The sequence below is a fragment of the Mugil cephalus genome, chromosome 9 (genome assembly GCF_022458985.1).
Source record: "Mugil cephalus isolate CIBA_MC_2020 chromosome 9, CIBA_Mcephalus_1.1, whole genome shotgun sequence".
NCBI lineage: Eukaryota > Metazoa > Chordata > Actinopteri > Mugiliformes > Mugilidae > Mugil > Mugil cephalus.
Genome location: NC_061778.1, coordinates 3,898,010 through 3,922,117, shown reverse-complemented (window position 1 = coordinate 3,922,117; position 24,108 = coordinate 3,898,010). Strand labels below are relative to the sequence as shown.

Sequence of the window (24,108 nt, the reverse complement as noted above, 5' to 3'; positions counted from 1 at the left end):
GAAAATGATGTGAACACGTGACTGTGAAACCAGAAAACACTTGTAGAAGACGGGACGAATTCTCGACATTTATATTAAACAATAAAACTATAAAAAACTACAACCTCATACTTGACATTTTTTGGGTGTTGCATGTGCTTCATGCCTCCATTCTCTTTATGAGCTTCTTGAAGGATTATTTGTGTTTTGTGCCGTGGTCTGCACTCGTGGTCTGGACTCGTGGTCTGGACCCGTAGTCTGCCAGAGCAGCTGTCCATTCCAGAGATGTGAGTGTGGGTTACCGGCAAAACGGATTCTGGTCGGGACCAGGCGGCCTGCTCCGATGAGTCAAACCAGACCCATCAACCGAACGCTCCCTCCTTCCGTCTGACTCACCCGGCTCAGCCCATACCCCTACCGCCGGACTGTAGCGCGGGCCAGCTATCTGGCAGGCAGCTGTGGCTCACATTCAAGCACAAGCAAAAAACGCTCCTCTTTCCTCTCCTTTCTTTTATCCCACTCCGTCCCTCGGCACGTTAATTTTCCATCTCCCGACTCTGTCTTTCTCGTGCCTGCTGCTCTGAGTTTGCTCACCCAACCACGAGGCACGTCCTCAATGGATCCGCTGGAACTGTGCCAACCATCACCCCCCCCTCCTCCCTTTAAGGGAGGGCAGTTATTTGGTGGTTTTGTTAGAGCCGTGGAAGAAGGGATTTGGAAGAATCTATTTCTGTGTAGTGTTTGAATCAGGTTGCAATAATCAATCAACTCACAATTCATTGATCTAACCCAGGAGTCTTCAACGTTTTTCAGGACAAGGACGCCCAAACTGATGAGCAAATAAGTAAAAGGTTGGACCCCCTTTTGCCTTCAGAACTGCCTTCATTCTTGGTGTCGTACTTTCAATATGGATATATGAGGTTTTGGTCCATATTGACATATGCTCGGTTTGAACTTGTCTCCTGATTTGCTATTTGTGTTAACAAGCAATTGAACAGGTGTACCTAATAAAGTGGCAAGCGAGTGCATGTGCTCTGTATTAAACTCGTGCTCCTTATAAATATCATTAAGTATTAAGCTGTTCAAATAATGCACAGGTCATATATGACCGTGCAACTGGCGTAAACCTAAACATACCTGACATAAACATAGCGGCGTGTGTCTGGATTTCACCTGGAGACTGAATAAGGTCTTGGCCGAGTGTATAATATAATGTGCGGCATTTTGATTGGCTCAGCAGCCAATAGGGGCGGGGCCTAGTGTCTGACTGTCACCATTGCATTTTAAATTAATTTAATTTGTGGGGGAACTATTAAAATGTTACCATTAAATGTAATATTTTTCATATCTTATGGATAAAAATGGACAAAACAATCAGTTGTCGGGTTCATTAGTGGAAAGCGTGAGCCCTGGAGGAGCCGACTGAGGTGATATGTTTTAACTGGTGTGAGAGTGACGGATGATACCTGTGAGGTTGAGCGTGGAGGGCGACAGGGCCACAGGGTCCGACAGTGAGTTGAGTGGAGCTCCGTCCTGCAGCCAGATGACCCTGACGGGCTCCGGAGGGCCGTGGGCCACGCAGCTCAGGCTCAGAGACACATTAGCCACCACAGACATGTCCCGGGGCCCCACAGAGAAATGGGGAAGGCCTGAGGAGAGAATCAGCTGAGTCAGGGTCTTTCACTCTCCCTAAACAATCCAAATACGACGGTGGCCCTCAGAGGAAAGTTGCTTATTTTTGTAGCTGAACTCACCCTCCAGCTGAATTTTTCCCTCCTCAGAAAAAGTCTGGTTTCCTCCTGATGTGACAGCACATTTATAGGAGCCCATGTCGAGGAGCCGCACCTCCTCAATTCTGTTTTATAAAGAGGAATGGTTGTAATTTAGATCAAGACATGAAAAACCATCCATATTTTCTCCTCCTGTCATACCAGAATATAAAACACGAACCTCCAGCTGGAGAGACACATGGGATTTTCCTTGGATGATATCATTTATAACAAACTTTTTTCTTTCTCAACACTGGCTGGAAGCCGACATAGTGACTTAATCCAGCAACAAGACTGGTTCGGCGAGGAGAAAAATAAGGCGTAGGAACCGGAAATGCATGCAATCATCACAGATGAGGAGATGTGTTGACGCACGCCAGGAGTGGCTGCCTCACAACAGCCTCACAACAGCTTGAAATCCTTAAATCCCGTTAAATCGAAAGGATTGACTCGAACAAAAAAAGAAAAGCAACTGTAGAAGTGTAGCAGAAAATCACCTCTTACCTGAGTGTGCTCATGATTATCCAGCCGTTGCTGTCGGTGGGAAGTTGGAACTGGTTGGTGTCTGCGTATGGGAGTGGATTACTGTCTTTGTACCAGACCACATCGGGAGGGTCCTCGTCCTCGCCCCCTTTACCCTTCAGGCTGCACTGCATCGTTACGGGTTTGCCCTGGGAGGAGACGATGGTGTCGGGACTCCGTACAAACTCCAAATCTTTGACTGTGAGAGAGGAAAAAAAATTTAAAAAAAGGGACAATGGGTCAGTTTTTACACCAAATATTAAAACCTATTTCATGCTGTTATATTTTCTGATCTGAGACTGTGCTGAACTCATAAAACGCTGGATAGATGTTGGACTTTGACTCGTATATCTTTTGCCTTTAAGATGTTCGAGTTACACAAACATTTGCAGCCAGCAGGTGAAAAAAAAAACACGAGCGAATGACGCCTTTAAATAACTAATAGTTTTCCAGAATTAAGAGAAAAACACTGAACATGTTAATGATTGTTTAGTTTGGTTGTTGAATAACTCCACCGCAACTCAAGGCTATTTGGCCCAAACAACAGTTTGAACCCAAAGTTTTATTCAGTTTAGTGATATAAAAACCAGAACCACACCAAGAGACTTTTTATCTCACCAATGACCTAAACATTTAAATAATAACCTGCAATGATTCTATCCATGTTTTGAGTTTCCTGTTTTATTTTGTTAAGTTTCTTCGTTTCCTGTTTGGTGTTACTCCCTGCCTTTTCCTTTGATTGCTTATTGGGTTTTGTCTCCACTTTATCGTCACATCGCCGTGTTTTTTTATTTCCTCTCCATGCCACATTTTGTTTGCACCCCGGCGTCATCTCCTTTGGTCCTGCACTTGGCTCCTATACCTTAAAACCCTCAAATTAATGAGAGATTAAGTCGGGAGCTCCTACCTATATGTGTTCTATATTAACCTCGGCCTAGTGCCATTTATAAATATGTATCATTATTATCATGTTTGCATTCAATATTAAGCTATGCAAATAATACACAGGTTTTCTGCCTCCATTTATCTCATTAGTAAAATGGTTTAATGTTAATGTATATTTTAAGAAATTTAAATTTGTTGCGGAAAATTAAGAAAAATACATAAAAAATGTCTAATCAACCAAAAGATTTTGCACCCCTCGGCGGACCCCCTGTTGAAGACCCATGACTTATGGTGTTTACTTCTTAATTAATCATGATAAATGTTTATTTATCCCACACAGGTGTACTCTGACCTGGGAAGGACAAGCACTGATACCAGGACAAAGGCTTCTTGTCAGAGGACGCCTGCTCCTGTTGCTCAGCGCTAGAGAACAGTGATCAGAACGAAGCTCTAAATTCTGAAAATGTTGAACAGAAAGTCATCATAACTGTGATGAGTGTAAACTTCTTCTTTTTTTTTTCAGACTTCTTAGGAGGAAATAAAGTGTCGCAACCATCGAAAAAATGTGTGCAAAGCACCCCCAGCTGAGAGCAAAAGCACAACAACTACAGCTGGACTACGACAATCTGAGTGACGCCTGTGAAGATTTTCTCAGGCTTGTCGAGCCGCCGCCGCCGCCGCCGCCACCCCGCGAGTCACAGTCAACCTCCAACCTTCGGCCCCTTCACCGTGACCCCGGAGGATTCCAGCAGAACCCGTCTCACCCAAACAGCAAACGAAAAGAAAAAAACATAATTCAGCAGCTCCTGAGAAACGTTTCAAACGCCGCCTCGTTTCACTGTGACACATCGAGATCTTGATGTGCATGTAAAACACCTCACGTTCTCCTGAAAGCTTTGCTGTGGGAGTGTGAGTGAATAAATGAAGGGGCCTCCTCTCTGTGTCTCTGCTCTCTCGGTGTAAAAAGTCATCCCTCCCTTTATTTTTAAGCTTGGCTGAGCTCTTTCAAGTGACCCTGGCTTAGCTTTTTCTTTTTCCTCCTCCTCCTCGGAGCCACTCTGAATAAAAACAGCCCTACTTTCTTTCTCTGTATCTTTTTTTTCCTTTTTGCTACATTCACATAATAATAAGCTTGTAAACCTTTTATTAGAAGGCAGAGCGAGCAGACCGTGGTGTACGTGTGTGTGTGGCCTGTCTCCACTGATTCATTTGTACTTAGCTACTCCATCTCCTCCCTTTTGTTTCCTGGATTCCCTTGAGGTCCCCCCACTTTTTTTTTCATCATCTCCCTCCTTCCAGCCGAACCACTACTCCCACTCCCTCCTGATGAAAGTGCTCAGATGTTAAATGTCAGTGGACGTGCACATACCAAAAATACCCGACACAGTCTAACCATTTGTCCTCCTCTCACTCCCTCCTTTATCCTCCTGGCTTTTGGTATCTCCATTCACCGCCGCTGCCGCCGCGCCTTTTACCCTTTTCCTCCTTTTCATGCCATTCTTCGGATTCATCGCTACACATTTTGCCACCTCCCCTCCGAACTCTTTCTCCTCCGCTCTTGAACACCCCCACACCCCCCCCGTACCCCATCCATCATCTGGGAGCTCGAGTCTCTGAGTCAGACGGGCTCTGACTCACAAACCAGAGCATTCGCTCACATAATCCGCTCCTCATCCTTCACATCCCCTCACTCCTGGGCCGCAGCCATCACCAAATCCAAATAGGAACTGAGACATCAGGAAATATTCTCCTCTGAACGCATCACTAAATCACATCCAGCTACGTCTCCAGGTCATGCATCCACTGAGGGTGCAGCTCCCAGAGAGACCGTGTGACCATGATGGTCAAAACACATGAGCTGACATGCACAGAGCCCCCCCACCCCAACCCCATCAAAACAGATTCTGAAAGACGACAAACAGGGTTGTGGTGCACTAGTGCAGATAATAATCAATACAGAAACAAGCTTTCTCTTTTGCACATATGCCCAAGGAGTGAAATTCAAAGTATTTTCTACTTCCCCCCACCACAGGATGGGAGACACTCTTAAGCCTCGTCCTTGCCCGCAGCAGCAGTTGTACATCTTTCACATTCCACAGCTGGAAAAGTCATGACCGGTGGGAATCCTGGTCTGGATGTACCTGGCGTCTTTGGATGAGTTCCCAGCAAGAGTAAAGATTTAGATTCATGTTACATTTAATCTACAAAAAAAACAACAACATGACCTTTCAGCTGTCTTGTTAAACAATCAGTTAAACAACTCCTTTCACCACAGCACCAGCACAATAAAGTGACTTTGATTTTCAGAACTGGGCTCAATGAAGCAGTAACTATTTGCTTGTTTTCTTTGATCACCTTGTTTTAATGGATTTTTTTTTTATTAGCAGTATAAAGACTTTCTTCATGTCGGCCAGATGTTGAAGGCTCTCTCCAGCTGTGGTTAAACTCGTCACCCCAAAGCAAATTGATTTAACGAGTTAGGAGCAGAAAGCTGACTGGGCTAATTGCTCATTACGCACTGAGGTTAAGAAACGACACTAAGGCTGGATACGAAGCTGCTGCTTTAACTGATCGGTCTCGGTTAAACCTTACCTGTCAGTGCTCCGGCGGATGCTGGATTCAAACACGAAAAAACGCCGACGAGGATGAGAAGCGAACAGCCAGAGCCGCTCATGGTTCGTCTTGGTAGCAGATCACCTCTGAGAACGAGTTTCTTGTGGAAAGCGGTCATCTCGGAAACATCACCGGCGCATCTCCGCAGCTCGAAGTTTGCGCGTTGTAGTAAAACTTCTGACTGATGAGCAGATGCTGAAAATTATCCTCAGATGAGACCAAAGCAGCTCGTTTCAGTTCTGCTTTTTTGGTTTCTTTCAAGGACACAAACTGTGAAGAAGTAGAAGGAAAAAAAAAAAAAGAAGCGTCTTGGTGTTTCCTCTTACGCGGTCGTTGTTTTGGTTGATTCCTGCTGGAGTTGTAGCGTTCACAGCAAAACGCGAAACTTTAATTCCGCTGATGAAGTTGTCCAAAGTTGAAACTGCAACTATGAACCGAGAGATTATTCTTAAACCAGTCTTTCCTGCTAGTCTGCCGTCCAAAGTCTCTTTCTCCTGACCACCGGTTCCCTCAGACTCCCTCAGACATTCCCCTGGCTCTCTTTCCCCTCTCACCCCCTTCAACCAGGATTCAAATTCCTCAACTCAAGTTCTTTCCACCCTCCTCCACCTCCTCCTCCTCCGCCTCCTCCTCCTTCTCCGCAGTCTCCCTCCTTTTCTCAAAAGGATGTGAGAAACCCTGCGGCATGCTGATTGTCTCAACACAATCCCCCATTCGCTTTTTAATTACGCACGGATCCCCAGAAGTTGTAAATAGCTGCCGTAAATCAAAGGGTTTTCCCGCTTGAAACAGTTGTCACAGACCTGGGCTTTGGGCTTTTGGTGTTAATCGATCACGTTTTTATCCGGACAGAAAGTAAATCAGCGCTAATAAACGAGGCGCAGTGAATTAAAAACGCCTCTATTTGTTTAACCTCTCCCCAAACAGATTCTCATTCTGGTGTCAGGTTGGGCTCCATAATTTATTTGCACGTGTACTGCTTGTTTTTATTGCAGCATAATCTTTTTTTTAGTCCTATTTAAATGGATTTTTTCTGCTTTCTAGCCTATGCTATGGCTAAATAATAATGAAGTGATTAAATAATTTGTAGAGGTTATATAAATATAAATGTAAAATCCTCTTGAGATTAACCTGTTAAGATCTGAAACACTGGAATTTTATTAACCTGCTGCAAACTGTTTTAAATCAAATATTTCGACCCCTTTTTTTTTAATATAATCGGATGTATTAAAGTTTTATTATAAGCAGCTGAAGATGAGAAAACAGAAGAGACGAAAAATGTTTTTTCAGAAATAATCCACATAAACAGGGTTATGTCACCAAACTGTCTGGGAATGCATCTGGACATGCGGTTTCAGTCTAAACACCCTGAATCAGCTTTAGTCTAAATAAATGTCCCTGATTACAATCTGGTTTGTTTTGCTGCTGCAGACTGTGATGTCTGAGGTGTGTGTGTATACACATATATATGTGTGTGTGTGTGTGTTAGGACGGAGGTGATGCTGGTGCTCGTTGCCTGGGAGAAAACCCTGCAGAGTTCACATACCATTCATGAATAATTGATTTGCTGAGTATATTCCTCGTTTTTTTTTTTTCCCATGAAAACGATGGGAGGTGCTGGAACTCAGGTTGCGAGGACTCTGGTCCCACTGGCCCTTTAAGAGTGGCTCTGTGGACAGTGTTGTGTTCCCAGGGTCTTTAATGGAGACAGAGAGGGACTGAGAAAGACCCCATTGTATATGCTCCCTTTTCAAAAAAGGAGCTTGAGCAATGGTGCTTCTCTCTGCTCCCAGATAGAAGCAGTGAGAGGGAGGGAAGAGGGTCACAGAGGGGGTCCTGTACAAGAAAGAGGGGTGTTCTACTCCAAAACACAAAGTTTTTGGGGCTGCATCGGCCTGGAAGGAGTGAATGTTTGGGTTCTGAGGGGGATGGGCCTCAGGACTCTGTGTCACCAAAATCCACCACGATTTAAAAAAAAAAAAAAATGTATTTTTCCCACTTATAAAACACCTGTGCAAAATCCACAGACGGCAGCTACTCTGTTCAGTCACAAAGGAAGAGCGCGGCGCTAGCATCCCCGCTAGTCTCAAATGTCTGCTAAACAAAACAACCTGTTCGTTTGGAAAGAGACGACCTGTTGGCTGCGAAACATGGGAAACAAGTTCCCGCTGCTCTCCCAGCTACACCCGGGGTGCTAATGATAAGCTAACATCCCCTTGTTCTCCTTCATCGTCATATAATTGCACAGCCAAAGAAAATTTGTAGGAAAAAAAAATAAATTAAAAAAAACTGCTTCCCTCAACCTGTTGATGCCTTGAAAAGAACCATCGCACCATGTCTGCCTGAAGTTGAAGGCTCTGCTGCCCCCTGTTGGTGACAAAGCTCTTTCACTGCAAGTGGAAAACAAAGTCAGAAGATATTATGTGTCAGTTAAAGAATGGAAACATCACAAAGTGCACTCAAGATATTAATTTACATACTGTGTGCACAGATTCTTTTTGTGTGCAACCAGAATAGCACAGGTTTTTTTATCCACATACTTCCAGAAGAAGGTTTTGTTGCACAAACTTTGCGTGCAAGATATTTTTATATCTATATAATATCAGAAAGAAATAAATATATATACATACAGTATATACACACCTTTATTTTGCTTTCACAATAAACACAAAGCCTCAGTGAGTATTTGGACCATGATCTGCTTTTTCCATCATCGCTTGGCTTTTCACAGCTCCTCGTTGGAACCATTTGTGATCGTCGTGAACTGCAAACGGAGCAGGTCATAACTGGGAATGAAATCCCAGAACGGAGTTCAAAAAACAAGAATACGCTTCAAACAGACCGGGCTCTTTTCACATGTAGTCTTTCTTTCTTTCTTTCTTTTCTTTTTTTTTTTTTTTTTGCTTGAAATGTTTGTTGAGTGCAGCTGGAAGATTGAAATCAGAAAACTGTTCCTTCCAGAAGTCTCACATTTAAGCCGAGTGAATGAATGAGTCTGGGTGGGTTCAGTGGGTTCCTCTCCGCAAACGTGACCTCTACTCTGCTTTGTTTTGTTAGAGGTGTAATTTCTTATTTTATTTATATCAGTCAGCCATGTTGAGCTGGGCGGTATAAATAACAAAAATGTATATTGCGGTATTTTTCTAAATTCTGACAGTATCACAGTATATTACGGTATTTTTTTTTCATGCATAATCACATGTTCACAGCATTTTCTACTGGTTGAGAGGAATTAATGCAGTAGATTGACTAAGGATGGACTATTTTAATATAATGATGAGTAAATATTGTAGAATAAGTGGTAAAACAGGTTTGCATGGTCCCATGTTAGCACTACCTGCTGATGTGGAAATCTGGTCAATAATAAAAAAAAAAAAATTAAATGTTATCAAGATGAAATAAAGAAACAGGGACATTTACGGTTTTATAGATTTATTCATATTTAAACATATTTAAACTGTCTGTAACGTCAATAGCAACGCAACCAGTTACCGTAATAACTGTAGTCTGCGTGCAACATTTTTTTCCCTTATTCATAAAAAGCTAAAAATGCGGACATATTCGGGGGCAGGTGTAGCCGGGGGACAGGTCATCCAAAACAGGGACTGTCCCAAGAAATCAGGGGTGTCTGGTCACCCTCAAAAAAACAAACAAACAAAAAAAACAACACACAGCACCTGTTTTTGGTTCTGTTGGTTCAATTTTTGGACTTTTACATCTTCACCCAACTCTCAGTTGCACCCAGTTCACCCAGTCCTACAGCCATGCTTAATATGCAGCCATCATATCTGAACGTGGGACCCGTTTGACTGAGGCCTGAAAAGTCTCTGCTCTTACATAATCTTATTCTAAAACAGTGACAAGAAAATGCCAAACAATAGAATGAGTAACATTTAATCCCGCTGGGATTTATGACATGGAAAAGCAGTTAATATCTTGGAGGTTGCTGCTTCTCTCGGGCCACACATCCCGGGTCTGGACAGATTAAAGTCTTGGTTGGGGCTATCCACACGAGCCTGACAACAGGCCTCCAGCTGTGCGGGGAAAGATAATCCCTCTGTTTTAATCTGCCAGAGCGGGAGGGCGATCCAAGCCCTGGCTGGGAGGCCGTCCAAGGGCGCAGAGCCACACCAAGTTACAGGGTCCGACGACAGTTTAATGATAAGCTACAGTAAATCTCCCATATGTTGAGTGTGGGACAGAAAATGGAGGCTTAAACTTGTGCAGTATGGAAACGTCCAGCGTGACGTCTGCTGACGGCCAACGGAGGAAACTAATGAGATGGGATGGGATGTTTCTCGTTGGATTTATCCATCGCTGCTAAGATTATTTGGGCCTCTTATGTGCATATGATATTTACGTGTACATAAGCGGGGATGGCTTCCAATTCCACTCACAGCAGCATGGGTTTAAGGAGGGAAGGCCTAAATAGTGGGGGATTATGTTGTTCTCTCTCTCCCTCCCTCTCTCCCCCTCTTATCCTATTTTTCTGCATCAAACGTTCTGCCTCTCATTTCACTTTCCGCTGCGGTGATGACCACAGACATGAACACGGCGGGGGTTCATCGAGGCTTCCTCAGGAAATATGGTAGGCCTGCACTCATTCCCTCCTCCTTCCTCCTTTTACATTAGAGACCAGGGTCAGGGTTGAATATGTTTTTGCTGTTAATGGAGGTTATTGATCCGCACTCTGTTTTAATGCTCTTCCTACGTTTGGCTGCAGGTTGTGGTTGAGGATGTATCAAATGATGACCGTGCGCTTATTTATTCTTTGAGATTTATCTGCAGCGCAGCTCATGACGCTGTCGATTTAGCAGAGAGCGAAGAGGAGCACCGTCTCAGATCAGCGCTCCAACTCTGAGACGAGTGATATCACTCCGAGAAACACACTGTATCATATAATCTGTCCCAGATGTGTGTGTTTTTTTTTTGTTTTGTTTTTTTGCCAGAATGACGAGATGTTAGTTGTCAAAGCCAAGTTATGATTCAGGTCTGAGCCGGAGTTTCATGTCTTTGTGCTTCATGTTACATCTGGTTTACATCTCCCTTCGTTTTATCTGATGCTGGCGTCACGGTGGATCCTCGTGATTACAGTATTACACTAAAATCTAAAAAAGAAACGTTTATAGAATCATATTCTTACACCTCTCTCTGTCTCTCCCTCTTTGGCAAAATCCACCTGTTCATCTCTAATCCTCTGCACGGACAAATAAAGCAGGCCCTCACTGTCCATCAGCATGTGCTCTCCGTTTATTATTATTACACAATGGACAATCTCACACCGTGAGTGTGTGCGTCCTGTCCTGGCAGACAGTTCGACACTTGACTGGAATCGCTCGCTTCACCCCGAACGACCGGTTTTAAATTACAGGGAGATTATTGTTGACATTTAGCAGTCACACCATAATATAAATGTATATATAAAGACGTCCATTTGGTTCATATTCCAGGCTGCAGGCCTTCGCAGTTTATTTGCCTTGTCGTCTTGGTGTACACGGTTCAGAAGTGGCCTTTGTAGAAAATTTTAAATAATGACAAATGGGGGTTTCTTTTCAGAGAGAGAGTCCAAAACCGAGGTTTGCTGTCAGGTCATATGTAGTTATGTGCCGGCAATTACTCACAAATTATTATTGTTTCACGTATAAAGAAAACGCACTTGGTTTAAGGGTTTGATTTTTGTGTGGCTTTTGTTTCACTCCATTAATTTATGATCATTCATTTATTTTACACTCAACTACATGACATGTTATAAGATAAGATAAGATAAGATAAGATAAACTTTACTGTCTGTCACGAGCAGTGTTGCCACAATTACCTTGAAAAAACACTCCAATTAGTGATTACTGCCTTAAACAGTAACTTAGTTACCGATTACTTGATTTTAAAAGTAACTAAGTTAGATTACAAGTTACTTTATAAGTTACATTCAGCAGCTGCCCCCCCACCTCACCACCAAAAACAGAATGCTGCCAACCAGCTTCTTCAGCTCTCCCCAGTTTACCAGTTTTTTTGCTCCAAATTCTTAATTTAGAGACTTTTAATTTGAGTTTTTATTTATTTGTGTATTTATTTTTCGGGATGACGAACCTGTGACTCTAACCACTCCTCCAGTGGTGGTGTTTCCAGCTCGTAGACGCTCATCTCTCTCCCTCCCTCCGTTGTTGTTTACGTTTGTGTGTCGCTGTTGCTGCGTGGTATTAAGCGTGAGTTGTCCTCATGCCGAAAACGTGACTTCACATCACATATGTCTCTCCCCTAGACACAAGAAGAAAGCAGAAATATAAAATGGGAAAAATAATTAACATGGACAGACTCATAAAAAAAAAAAAACATTTAAAGTTTTCCATTGTACTTTATGTTGGTATAATTCTTTACATCATAATGTTCATCAATAACTTGGAGATAATACAGAATTACTGTTTTTATATATTTATATATTTTATTTATTATAATTTAAAAGGTCCACCTGAAAAACTGGAATTAACCAGTGTTGCCATGGTTACCTTTTAAAACGTAATCCGATTACATGACAATGGAAGTGCATTTTAACAGTTTTACCAGTTAACAAAAACACATGTTTGTTTGTTTGTTTTTTTTTAATTAAAGAGGCAGCATTTCCTCCACAACACACTGCCCGACCAACTTCTGCAACTCTTCCCCTACTTACTGGTTTTGCACCAAAGTCCAGGTTTTGTTGTTTGGGTGGTGGTGGGGGGGGGCTTCCTGCGTTAGGTGCGACTCTTTCTTTAAACTCCATCTTGTGTTTTTGAAGCTTGTTTTCTTTAGCCGACACAAACTCAAAACAGCGGCGGTATTTCCACCTAGAAAACGCCAATCTCCCTCCTCTCCTCTCCTCCATTGTTGTTTACGTTTGTGTCTCTGCACGCGAGTTGTTCTCATGCTAAAAACGTGACTTGTCGCATGTGTGACGTCACTCCCGCAAAAATATTTTTCCTTTTTACTCACGAAAATGGGAAAATATTAAGGCACATTGACTTTGATAAGTAACTTTAATCTGATTACAGGTTTGGAAATAGTAACGCGTTAGATTACTGGTTACTGGAAAATAAAAAAAAAAAACGTGGTCAGATCAGAGTAACGCGTCACTAAAAAGTTACCTGCGTGGCTGGAATCAGCACAGGACACAGTTGGTTTTAAATAACAAAAGAAAAGAATGTGTGATTAAGTGGTTTATATTCAGTGTGATGGAAAACTTGTGCATTTCTTGTGCCCGTCGTTTTTAGTTAATGATTTATTCGAATGTATATACGAGCAAATAAACAGAAATGATATTACAAAAAAGTTGATACAATCTTACAAATAAAAAAAATAATTTTAAAAAAGCAGCAAAAATAATTTTACTTACATGTCCTAAAAATAGATGGAAAGAAGTACAACTTATTTACTCCTTCTCCATAAATTATTAATTTATAATGTTTTTATGTAATGCATCATTACATTACTCCTTACTATATATATACTATATATATATATATATATACATATTCAAGCATACAACTATACTTTTTATGTACATATATGCACATACTTTTTATATAAACATAATTTATTTAAGGATTATTTAAAGAAATATCTAATATATAACTATCTAAAGATATATAAATATATGTAAACAACTATCTGGTGTCAATCAGAAACAATCAGCAGCTTTTCTCCATGTTTAACTGGCAGTAAAAGTCTAAGTGTTTTCTGCAGGAGGGTTCATGTTTAAGCAGTGGAAGGAGAAATACCTTGTGCTGACCATGGAGGGAAGCCTGCTGGTGTGCCGGGATGCAGAGTCTCCTCCGGACCAGGTGGTGGCGCTACAGACCAACTGCGAGTCCATCGTAGAGGGAAGAGAAATACTCGATCTGCCCAAGCTGCCTCCAGGGGGCAGAAGGGACTGCTGCTTCGCTCTCATCCTGCCACAGAACAAGTTCCTGCTGCTGCTCTCAGACAACCCGGACGACTGCAAGTGGGTCCCTGTGTCTATGTCCTCTGTCCCACTCACTGTCACCTGTTATCTGGAGACATATTGACATGCTGGGGCACATGTCCCCTTGTCCTACTTAGCATCCGTTTTTTTTTTTATCAGTTCAAATTGGACAGGAACCCCTGTGTTGTAATAAAAGAGCAGGAGCCTGGCTGTGGTTCAGGGGTTATAACGTGTCTCTTTTACCTTTCACAGTCTTTGGCTGAAGCTGATCAGGAAAGTGAGAGAGGTGAGGCAACAGTTGTGTCAACGTTCAAAAGGGGGGAGTTCTTTTACCTCTTACCGCAACATGACTTTGCATTTGTCTGTTTTTTTCTAGGGTGTCATGTCGCCCGTGACCCTTCAGAGACAACGCAGCCTCCTCACCCCCTGCATCACGGACAGAGACCCCCTCCCCGACTCATCCAGCGATAAAGACCCCGGGTCCCCCAGGGTCGGCGAGGGGACCCCGCCTCTGCTCCGAGTCACCGAGCGAGGGGGTTCCTTCCGAGAGAGAGGCCTAGACCAAGGTCTGCTGTCAGGTCATCTGTAATTATGGGGCAGAAATAACTCACAAATGATTATTAACCACACAGTTGATCATTTTTTTGTAGTCGTAGACAATAAAATGCTTAATTTCTCATTTCGTACCCGCATTCAATTTGCATTACACATTATATATACAAACATCTAAGCTGTGGCTTTTATATTTTTTGAGCTGTAGCGCTTTAGCTCAAAAATATACATCACACAGCTTCAGTATTTATACGTCAGTGCACGCTGTTAATATAGATTAAAAATGAATGATATTTAATCGCGATTAATCGTATTTCCTTGTGTGGAAGTCGAAGGGTTTACAGTAAAATGTGTCACCTGTAAATAAAATGCATCAGCGCGTTTCCACCTAATGATTTTTTTAATGATATGGCTTATTAGTTTGAGTATCAGGGGACAGAATCTGTCTCTTAAATCACAGTCGCGTATTACAGTTTTTTACTCTGTTGGCTTGGAACAGAAATTACATTCTCAAAACTCTAAGATCACTTGGCAAAGAGAGCAGACTTATAGTTCAACACAACGCCACAGCTCACTTGCAAAAGCTCAAATCTCTTCCAAAATTGTTCACTCATGCTTCAAAACTAAATTCCTTCCTCATATAAATATAGTCAGTGTCCCCATGAGGGAAATATCCCTCATGTCCACCCCTTCAGTCTTATCCCAGTCCTCCACTGACAACGGTTACTGTACTAGTTTATTTTTTGTCTCGCTAAAGGAATACAAACAAAAATAGGATGTGAGAGCAGCCTCCACAGTTTGACATTGCGCTCATAGTGCCAAGGAAATGGAACCATTTTCATTCACACACATAAAGTAACGTCCATACATCAGAGTAAAGAGGAAATTAACTGTGATATAAACACCGCCCCCCTACACTGATCTCCTGTAATATCTTCACACCCAGCGTCCATCAAATTAATCAGTTTATCAAACGTTTCAACAGCTTCGTACGTGGTATTCATGGTGTTGTCTTCTTAAACTAATTCTCACAGTCGAACAGACTATTGTGCATGTGATGACTTATACAATGAACGTGTTTTCACTAGACTAAAGATCTTCTCATTCGGAAACTGTGCTGTGGGCTGCAGGCTACCTGCACTTAGTCATTTGCAAAGATGCACTAAGACATTTGTAATTTGATGAAAAGAATGAGGAGTTTAATCCTGTGGTTTTGAGAATGTAACTTCTGTTTCAATGGAGAAAACTGTAACTAGATAAGACATTAAACGTGATAACTTCTTGCCCTCCTTGTCTTCTTCTTCTCCTGCAGCCAGTGGATCACGGCGTTCTCTGCGTAGCGTCTCGGCGGCACCGCCCCACCGTGTGTCGGACTGCCTTCGCCACGGCAACAGCAGCGATGCCCGGGCGGTGAGGGCGGTGTGCTTGCTGATGGGAGGGGCGGCGGCCTCCTCCGCCCTGGGCTACCTCAGCTCCTGCGGGCCCTCCTCCCCCCTGGCCACCAGGGCCCCCGAGCTGGGTCACGGCGCCGGAGGCTTCTCCGAGCTCTCTGCCGGCGGCTCCTTCCACGCCTGCAGCCAGGACGTCGACTCCCCGCACTTCAACAGCTTCGACTTTGAAGGAGACTCCGACTTTGATGCGTTTGACTGTGGGGGATTTGCATTTTAGTTGTGAGGAAAGAGAAATAAACTGTGTGAAATACACTTTTTCCTGCCCCTGCCCAACAGATCCCCCTGCGCTGGTATTCCTTTATAATATAAGGGCATTGTGATCACTTGATGGGTTTAAGAATTTATAAATTAATGAAGCTGTTCTTCCTGGCTTTACGCCCATGCTCCTCAGGTAAATGATTCATGATCTTGACTCCTCTGAACACCGTCTGTCTGTGTTGTATCACTCTTTCCATGCAACATGACGGCTTGATGTTGATTCGGTTACAGCAGCATCATTCCATGGACATTCATAAGGATTTTTTTTTTTTTTTGTCTCAGAATTAATTGGGGATCCAAGCAGCAAAGCTGCAGAAACCCCATTGTTTTTGTCAGTGTTAAATTATTATTGTGTTTTCCACTATTTGCCTCATTTTCTACTTTTAAACAAAACACATTTCTCCTCATCTACATACTGTATCTCCAGAATGTAACGTGGGAATCGTGTGGACCACATTCTCTCCACTTCTTTTGCCCCGCTTTGCAGAAATCCCCTTATTACCCGTCTTTTGCTTCTAAATAAACCCTGCTGTCACCGTGACTGTGCTCCTTTTTGTTCAGCTCCATCTGCTGCATGTTGACCGACGTGGTGTGGACGTGGGCCAGCGTAAGGAGACGGTATACGCAGATCCTCCATGACACAACAAGCTTATCCGAGATTTTGCCGCAAAAATACCCTTTTTGGTTTCACGGTTCATGGGCCAAATATTGACTTTTGTTTTGCGAGTGTGCACACGGTTCATGGGCCGAATATCGACGTTTGTTTGCGAGTGTGCACACGGTTCATTCAAAAGACTGCATCGCACATGCTGAGATCAGCATTCTGCACCAGCTAACAAACAAACAAACCAAAAAAAAAAATCCATAAGACGTTTTGCAAGCTCGTCATACCAGTTGAAATGTGTGTTTTGGATTTATTTATATGTACATACAGTATACTGCCGCTTGTAGTGGTGCAAAAGGAGGATTTTTTTTTCTTGTCACATAAAATATAAAAAGGATAAAACTGACACATATTTAATAAGACACTATGAACAAAAAGCACTGACACGATGTAGAATACGGTAAATGGCTGGAATACGTTAATGTCTCCTAATTTGTTTTTATCACCAGCTCCACTTCAGCTCAATAAAGTACAAAGTTATCCAATACAAAGTTATCCAATACCTAAAATCCTGGTGACTGCCAAACAGACCAAACAAACAAGTTCCCTGGTGCACCACCCCTGAAAAAAGTACAGGTGAAAGGTAGATGACAACATGCATTACTTAGAGGAAGCAAACAAGTTATAAACACATTGGAAACCTGCAAAAACTAGACAACAACGTAACTTTGAAAAGTATTATCTTATAAATAAACATAAAATACAGTTTTTAAATGAAGGTTTTTATTATTAAAGGAAAATTAAGTCCAAACCTACATGGTCCTGTGAGAAAACGTGATCGCCCCCTAAACCTGACAACTGGTTGGACCCTTCAGCAGCAACAACTGCAATCAAGCATTTACGATAACTTGTCTTTTACAGCTGTGGAGGAATTTTGTTCCACTCAGAATCTTTTGCAGAATTGTTGTAATTCAGCCACATTGGAGGGTTTTCCAGCGTGAAGCTCCTTTTTAATTTCATGCCACAGCATCTCAATAAGATCCAGGCCGGGACTTCGACTGGGCCACTCCAAAGTCTTCATGTAGTTTTTCTTCAGTCATTCAGAGGTGGACTTGTGTGTTTTGGATCATTGTCCTGTTGCAGAACCCAAGTTCTCTCACGTCAGATGTAAAGGGACACACCTTCCAAAAAGTTCAACTTTTGTCCAAGTTTTCACCATTTGGATAATGTCCCAAAGATTTAGAAATGACCTTATAACCTTTTGCAGAGTGATAGATCTCAATTACTTTCTTTCTCATTTGCTCCTGAATTTCCTTGGATCTCGACATGGTGTCTAGCTTTTAAGGATCTTCTGGTCTACGTCTCTCTGTCAGCCAGGTCCTATTTAAGGGATTTCTTGACTGGGAACAGGTGTAGCAGCAATCAGGCCTGGATGTGGTTAGAGAAATTGAACTCAGGTGTGATATATGGAGGATCAATTCTGCCACAATTAAAAAATAAATAAATAAAATGAATAAATACATAAATAAATACCTACACATACATGCCATAAATAATTAATAAAATAAATATGTAAATATATTCCATAAATAAATACCTGGATATATGCCATATATGCTTTTTATTTACTGACTGATTGATGCACACTTCAACATGCACAACGAAATGTAAATAAAAAGGAGCCTTTCTCAGTAAAGACTGACTGACACCTCCCTACTGCGGAATAAAACAATCATTTTAAGATTAATGATCGACAATGCACATTCTGCCATTTTCACCCAAACCCCAGACGCAGTGATTCAAGTCAAATGTACTATCAGTTCTAACCATTGGAAAGCAATAATCAGGTGAAGGAGTAGAGTTACATAAAAAAAGTCACCTGGTTTACCTGTGTCCTACTGCAATGCTCCTCCCAAAGCCCAGTCACAATACAGACACTGCTGTTTACATGCAAGAGCCAATCACAGAGAGAGACAGATAGTATAAAAGAAGGAACGGTGTAGTGAGAGTTAAGTGCAGCACTATGGATTTGTCTGCGACTCTTATCTTGGTGGGGTTAATCTTTGCTCTGCTGTGGCTGGTTAAGGTAAAAACCAGTGGGAAGTATAAACTGCCTCCAGGACCCCCTGCACTCCCTTTAATAGGAAACCTGCCTCAGATAGATAAAAATACCCCTTTTAAAGACTTAGTCAAGGTGAGTGTCGGAACCAGCGTGTTCTGCAGATTGTTTAGCTGTAAACTGACAAGAACTGAACATTTAGTTTTTCATGCACGTAATATATGCTGTTTTTCAAAACAGTTCAGTAAAGCCTATGGTCCTGTGGTGACCGTGTATCTGGGCTGGCAGAGGACAGTTGTTCTGGTTGGATATGACGCAGTGAAAGAAGCTTTAGTGGATCAGGCTGACGACTTCACAGGCAGAGGGCCACTTCCATTTCTGATGAAAGCTACCAAAGGCTATGGTATGACAGGACACTTCAAACCACTCATCTATGTCAACGCTTCTCAAATCTCAGAACCTTCTTGCCTGCACGTCTTTATACGTTGCATGACTCCATATCAACAAGTGCACATTTATTTTTGTCAGGTTTAGGGATCAGTAATGGCGACCGCTGGCGCCAGCTGAGACGCTTCACGCTGACAACCCTGAGAGACTTTGGGATGGGACGCAAGGGGATGGAGGAGTGGATCCAAGAAGAGAGCAAACACTTGACAGCGCGCGTGCACGAATCCAAAGGTGTGTCTTCAGCCGCTGTAAAAGAGGATTACTGCACAATCTGTCAAGTGAAGTTTACTTTGTGCAGCTCACAGCTTTAGTCTAAGACCAACTTTCAATCAGTGTTCCTGAACAGTAACTGAAATGTGAACGAAAAAGACGCCAATACAACTTTGAACCTGAAATCTGAGCATGCAACACAATTCTGCACAAACTATATACTAAAAGAAATACTGCACACGCATAAAACATACATCAAATAATTAGTGAACAGCTAATAAGAACAACAAGATCATTTCTGGTGGATTGGCTTCGTACATATCAACCTTGTTTACAGTCTTAAATCCTTATCTCTTTCTGGTGGTAGTCTGTGCAATGTAAACATAATGTCCTGCAAAACACTGACGCTTCAGTCACAGCTTCAATGCTTAAAGTGTTTTAAGCGTCATATTATTTTAGCATGCGTATCAAATTGTCTCGTGGGGTCAACTTATCAATCAGAATTTTAGAAAACCTTTATGTAATCAATATAAGTTAATGATTAAACTGATTAAACTGTGCACAGAGTGACCCACATACCAGATGGTTTAGTAGATGACCAAGTAGACACTAAGGTCACTTTGTTCCAGCGCTCGCTTCGAAGACTTGTAACACTTTGAGTTGATGTGAACATTTTAAATTTGCTATGACACCTCATCTTTGATGTCTGTGCAGACTTGAGTCAAACGTAACATTTGTTTTGCATCCATCCATCCATCCATCCATCCATCCATCCATCCATCCATCCATCCATCCATCCATCCATCTCCATACATTATCTGAACCCTCTAAAATAAAAATAATGATAACATGTTGTTTTTCTCTTGTGTTTTTGACAGATGAGTCTAATATTCCTTTAACTGTTTTTCCTCCAGGTACGTCATTTGACCCAACGTTCTTGTTGAGCCGCACCGTGTCCAATGTGATCTGCTGCCTGGTGTTTGGCGAACGCTTCAATTACGAGGACAAACAATTTCTGCGGCTTCTCAACATCATCTCTGAGACTTTAAAATTCGGTAGCAGCCCAATAGGTCAGGTATGTACGGATGTATGCAAGGAGGAATGAGATGGTTTAATATATAATGTTTTCAAGACATGATAAGAGAGCTGTACATTAGTACCACTTCACAAACACATCTGCAATACACTGTGTGCTCTCCTCCCACAGATGTACAACATCTTTCCCTGGCTCATGGAGCATCTTCCTGGCCGACAACACACTGCTTTTGCCCATATGGAGGAGGTGAGAGATTTTATCAAGAAGAAGATCCAGGAGCACAGAGAGACACTGGACCCCAGCTCTCCAAGAGACTACATTGACTGCTTCCTCATCCGAATGAAACAGGTACTTGTTCTCTGAGTGTAAGTGAATATTGTGAATGTTCGGGCTCTGGTGCACATCTCATATCACTAACACCACTTTGTCATCCAGGAAGAGGACATTCCCACAACTGAGTTCCACTACGAAAACTTGGTCTCTACAGTGTTGAATCTGTTCTTGGCAGGAACAGAATCCACCAGCTCCACCATCAGATACGCTCTCAGCGTGCTGATCAAATACCCCAGCATACAGGGTGGGTCACTTATTTTAATAGAATAGAGGGGACATTTCAGTTTGCAACAGCATACGTAGTGCATAAAAGTAACAAGATAAAGAGTGGACTGTGTAAAAGGATAAATATTGAGATTTAAAAAGTAGAATAGAATAAACAATATACAAGTATTGGCATTCGGGCTGCACGATAAATCGTTAAAAAAAAAAATCGAGATCTCGATTCACACGTACACGTGATCTCGTTTCGAAACTCAACGATTCTGAAAGCATTTTATTTCACGAGCGGCATCACAAACAAATGCTCCTATTTCTTCCCGGATTTTTTTCAAGCGCCCCTAAAGGCAGCACTGCCGCTGACTCCTCCCTCGACCTATGGTAAAGCGCCTTTACAACACATGATTCCGTCAGTTGAGTGTTTGGAAACGGTGAGGGAGAGAAGCAGAGAGAAGTCAGTGGTAAAGAGAATTAAATGGATGGCGAAGAAACCCCAAGGTGGTAATGGCGAGAGTCACCCACAGACCCGAACCGAACATGCGCCCAAAACAGGTTCGCATTGGGCGGTGTTTTCGATTTAAGCCAGACTATGACAAACAATCTGAGGTGCATTGCCAAGTGTGTTCTGCCCTACTTGCAGCACCGCAAGGCAACTTGAATGACCATTTGAATGTTTTGTTGTTTGTTTTGTTAAAGTTCATCAGTGCAATATATATTTGGTAAAAAAAAAACATCGTGCCAAAGAATCATGATCTCAATTCTAAGCAAAAAAAATCGCGATTCACATTTTTTTCCAGAATCGTGCAGCCCTAATTGGCATAAAAGTAGTGAATTGCAGCAGAAAGTAATTGGATAGTAAAACAAAGCATTGCATGACAAACTGACAGTGATGAATTGCAAAACAGATAGCTACTGCCGAATATTGCACAGTATTGTACGGTAAGTAAGTAATGAATTGCAGCAAAAAGTATTGAATTGTAAACGGATGTATATTGCACAGGACTGCTCACAGTACAGAGTGAGTAGTGAAATGATGAGAGCATTTGAACCTTGAGGATTAATAATATTGCACATATTATGAGTATTTGTTGTGGAGCCGAACAGCAGCAGGAAGGAAAGACCTTCTAATAGATCCAAATACAATTGTGGCATTAATTAAATGTTTTTGTTGCACCTGTATTCACATCATTCACAACAACAGGTCAGGGTGGTAATGCTTCTTGCTTAACGTCTTTTTCCAGAGAAAATGCAGCAGGAGATTGACACCGTCATTGGACAAGAACGTTGTCCAAACATGGAGGACAGAAAGTCCCTCCCCTTTACAGATGCCGTCATCCACGAGGTGCAGCGTTTTCTGGACATCGTCCCCTTCAGCGTGCCTCACTACGCACTGCACGACGTCTCATTCAGGGGCTACACAATCCCCAAGGTATTCTCGATGCATGCAGCACTGCAGAGATTAACTTAAAGTTTAAGGAATTAAACCATGATGACATGAACAATCTTCTCTCAATAGGACACTGTAATTATTCCCTTGTTGCACTCTGTGCTGAAAGAAGAAAAGCAATGGGAGACTCCCTGGTCCTTCAATCCAAAGCACTTCCTGGACCAAAATGGCAACTTTAAGAAAAATCCCGCATTCCTTCCGTTCTCTGCAGGTAAAACAGAGACTTCACACGCTTGATAAGTGACCAGTGATCCTGAGTGTTCCTGAGTGTCTTCTTTGTCAATATATTTTAATCCAGGGCTTTGTTTGTGTCTTTTTCTCAGGGAAGAGAGCCTGTGTTGGCGAGTCTCTGGCTCGTATGGAGCTTTTTATTTTCTTAGTGTCACTGCTGCAGCGTTTCACCTTTTCCTACACTGAAGGCCCCGACGGCATCGACCTCACTGCACAGTACAGCAGCTTTGCCAGTTTGCCCCGTAGATACGACATCATTGCCACACCACGCTGAAAATAGAGGCATCACTGAGGCGGTCTGACATCACTGAAACACTGTGAATGAACAAGGATCTCTCTACAACATACATGGCATTATTGTTATGTTCTTAGACCCATCGTACAGACGATGTTTGTTGTACACAAGACTGTCAGATATAAAGAACAGCTTTCTCATTGCTGAACTGTGAATGCGATTAACTTTTGTCAATGTTTTTTCTTTTTCTGTATATTTCAATGAAACCTGTATAAAATAAATTCAAAGCTTTTCAACTACTGTCCTCTTGTGACAATCATTTCTGCTAGATTTAGAACTATTTGTTAGTGAAATCATTTATATTTTAATTTTAAATAATAATTATTGTTTAAAAAATGTTAATACTGCTATATGTACAGTATGCAGGATTTTACAAGAAGTCCAGAGAAAATGCAGTTCCTCAGATGGCCACATGAGGCTTGCCGTTCCATAGACTGTATATAAATATGGAGCATGCGTCCTCACTTGCGTTCCCCAAACTGATGCTATCTTGCAACTTGGAAGCCAGAGTCTGTGCAGTACAGCCTAAGAGTGGAGCCACGTGGAGCTGCAACATCAATGACCCAACCACACTTCTGCCAGACTCACTGGCACTTATGCTGGTTGGTATGGCAACTAGTGGTCATCGTCATGTCAAATCATGTTTCTATAGTGTTAAATAACTAAAGTTAAACAGAATATTGAGTATGCATCAGTATTATATTAACTACAAAAAAAATAAATAAATAAATAAAATAAAAAATTGACATGGATGAACTGTAATGCAGACAGACACAAGGGGAGCTCTAGTCACTCTGGCTCCACTTTTGAGGAACAAAAGTAATGTAATGTAAAGAATATAAGAGGAAGAATGCACCGCGGATAGGTCACCAGTCAATCACCAGAGCTAACGCAGACTGACTGACAAACAACCAATCACACCCACATGCACACCCGCAGGCCACTTTAAAATCCCCAGTGAACCCTGACAAGCATGTACTCGCAAAGTAGGAAAAAGTTGAAACACCTGGAGAAAAAACGCAGCCGTGACGAAGGGAGAACATGCAAACGGCACATTCCTGCAGGTTCAAAACCTGGAACATTTGTGCTGTTGAGGCATCAGCTCTGACCATTACAACACCATATCGCACCTCCCCCCATAGTCCCCCACGTTTAAGTGAACAACTTTGCAGCAACCACCAATTTCCCTTTGCCCTACTGCAATGCTCCTCCCAAAGCCCTGTTACATATACACATCTGTTTACACGTAACAGGTAATTACA

The 24,108-nt window shown here is 42.2% G+C and overlaps 3 protein-coding genes across 4 annotated transcripts in view; 2 read left to right on the top strand and 1 right to left on the bottom strand.

Annotated features, from left to right (window-relative positions):
• LOC125013473 (tyrosine-protein kinase receptor UFO) overlaps nt 1-12,629 on the bottom strand; it is a 33,207-nt gene extending 20,578 nt beyond the window's left edge. Inside the window, exons 1-5 of one of the 2 annotated variants that reach the window (XM_047594185.1) lie at nt 12,436-12,629; nt 11,856-12,023; nt 2,253-2,469; nt 1,734-1,834; nt 1,446-1,628 (exon numbers count right to left, since the gene is read on the bottom strand). In XM_047594185.1, coding sequence (XP_047450141.1) covers nt 1,446-1,628; nt 1,734-1,834; nt 2,253-2,404 — 436 coding nt within the window. In that variant the 5' untranslated portion in view covers nt 2,405-2,469; nt 11,856-12,023; nt 12,436-12,629. Of the gene's footprint in view, nt 1-1,445; nt 1,629-1,733; nt 1,835-2,252; nt 2,470-5,747; nt 6,340-11,855; nt 12,024-12,435 lie in introns of those variants that run through there. The other variant, XM_047594184.1, reaches the window with a different exon arrangement.
• Nucleotides 9,303-16,506, top strand: si:ch1073-83n3.2. The gene is made up of 5 exons (XM_047594203.1): nt 9,303-10,356; nt 13,485-13,743; nt 13,957-13,990; nt 14,081-14,270; nt 15,569-16,506. Exons 1-5 carry the CDS (start codon nt 10,302-10,304, stop codon nt 15,922-15,924), a joined length of 894 nt encoding a protein of 297 aa, XP_047450159.1. The 5' UTR covers nt 9,303-10,301; the 3' UTR covers nt 15,925-16,506.
• A 2,071-nt stretch (nt 16,507-18,577) lies between these two features.
• Nucleotides 18,578-22,941, top strand: LOC125013475 (cytochrome P450 2F3-like). Its single transcript, XM_047594187.1, has 9 exons — nt 18,578-18,763; nt 18,869-19,031; nt 19,157-19,306; nt 20,200-20,360; nt 20,493-20,669; nt 20,757-20,898; nt 22,115-22,302; nt 22,390-22,531; nt 22,644-22,941. The coding sequence occupies exons 1-9, from the start codon at nt 18,593-18,595 to the stop codon at nt 22,823-22,825; spliced, it is 1,476 nt and encodes a 491-aa protein (XP_047450143.1). The 5' UTR covers nt 18,578-18,592; the 3' UTR covers nt 22,826-22,941.
• Nucleotides 22,942-24,108: the final 1,167 nt, after the last annotated feature.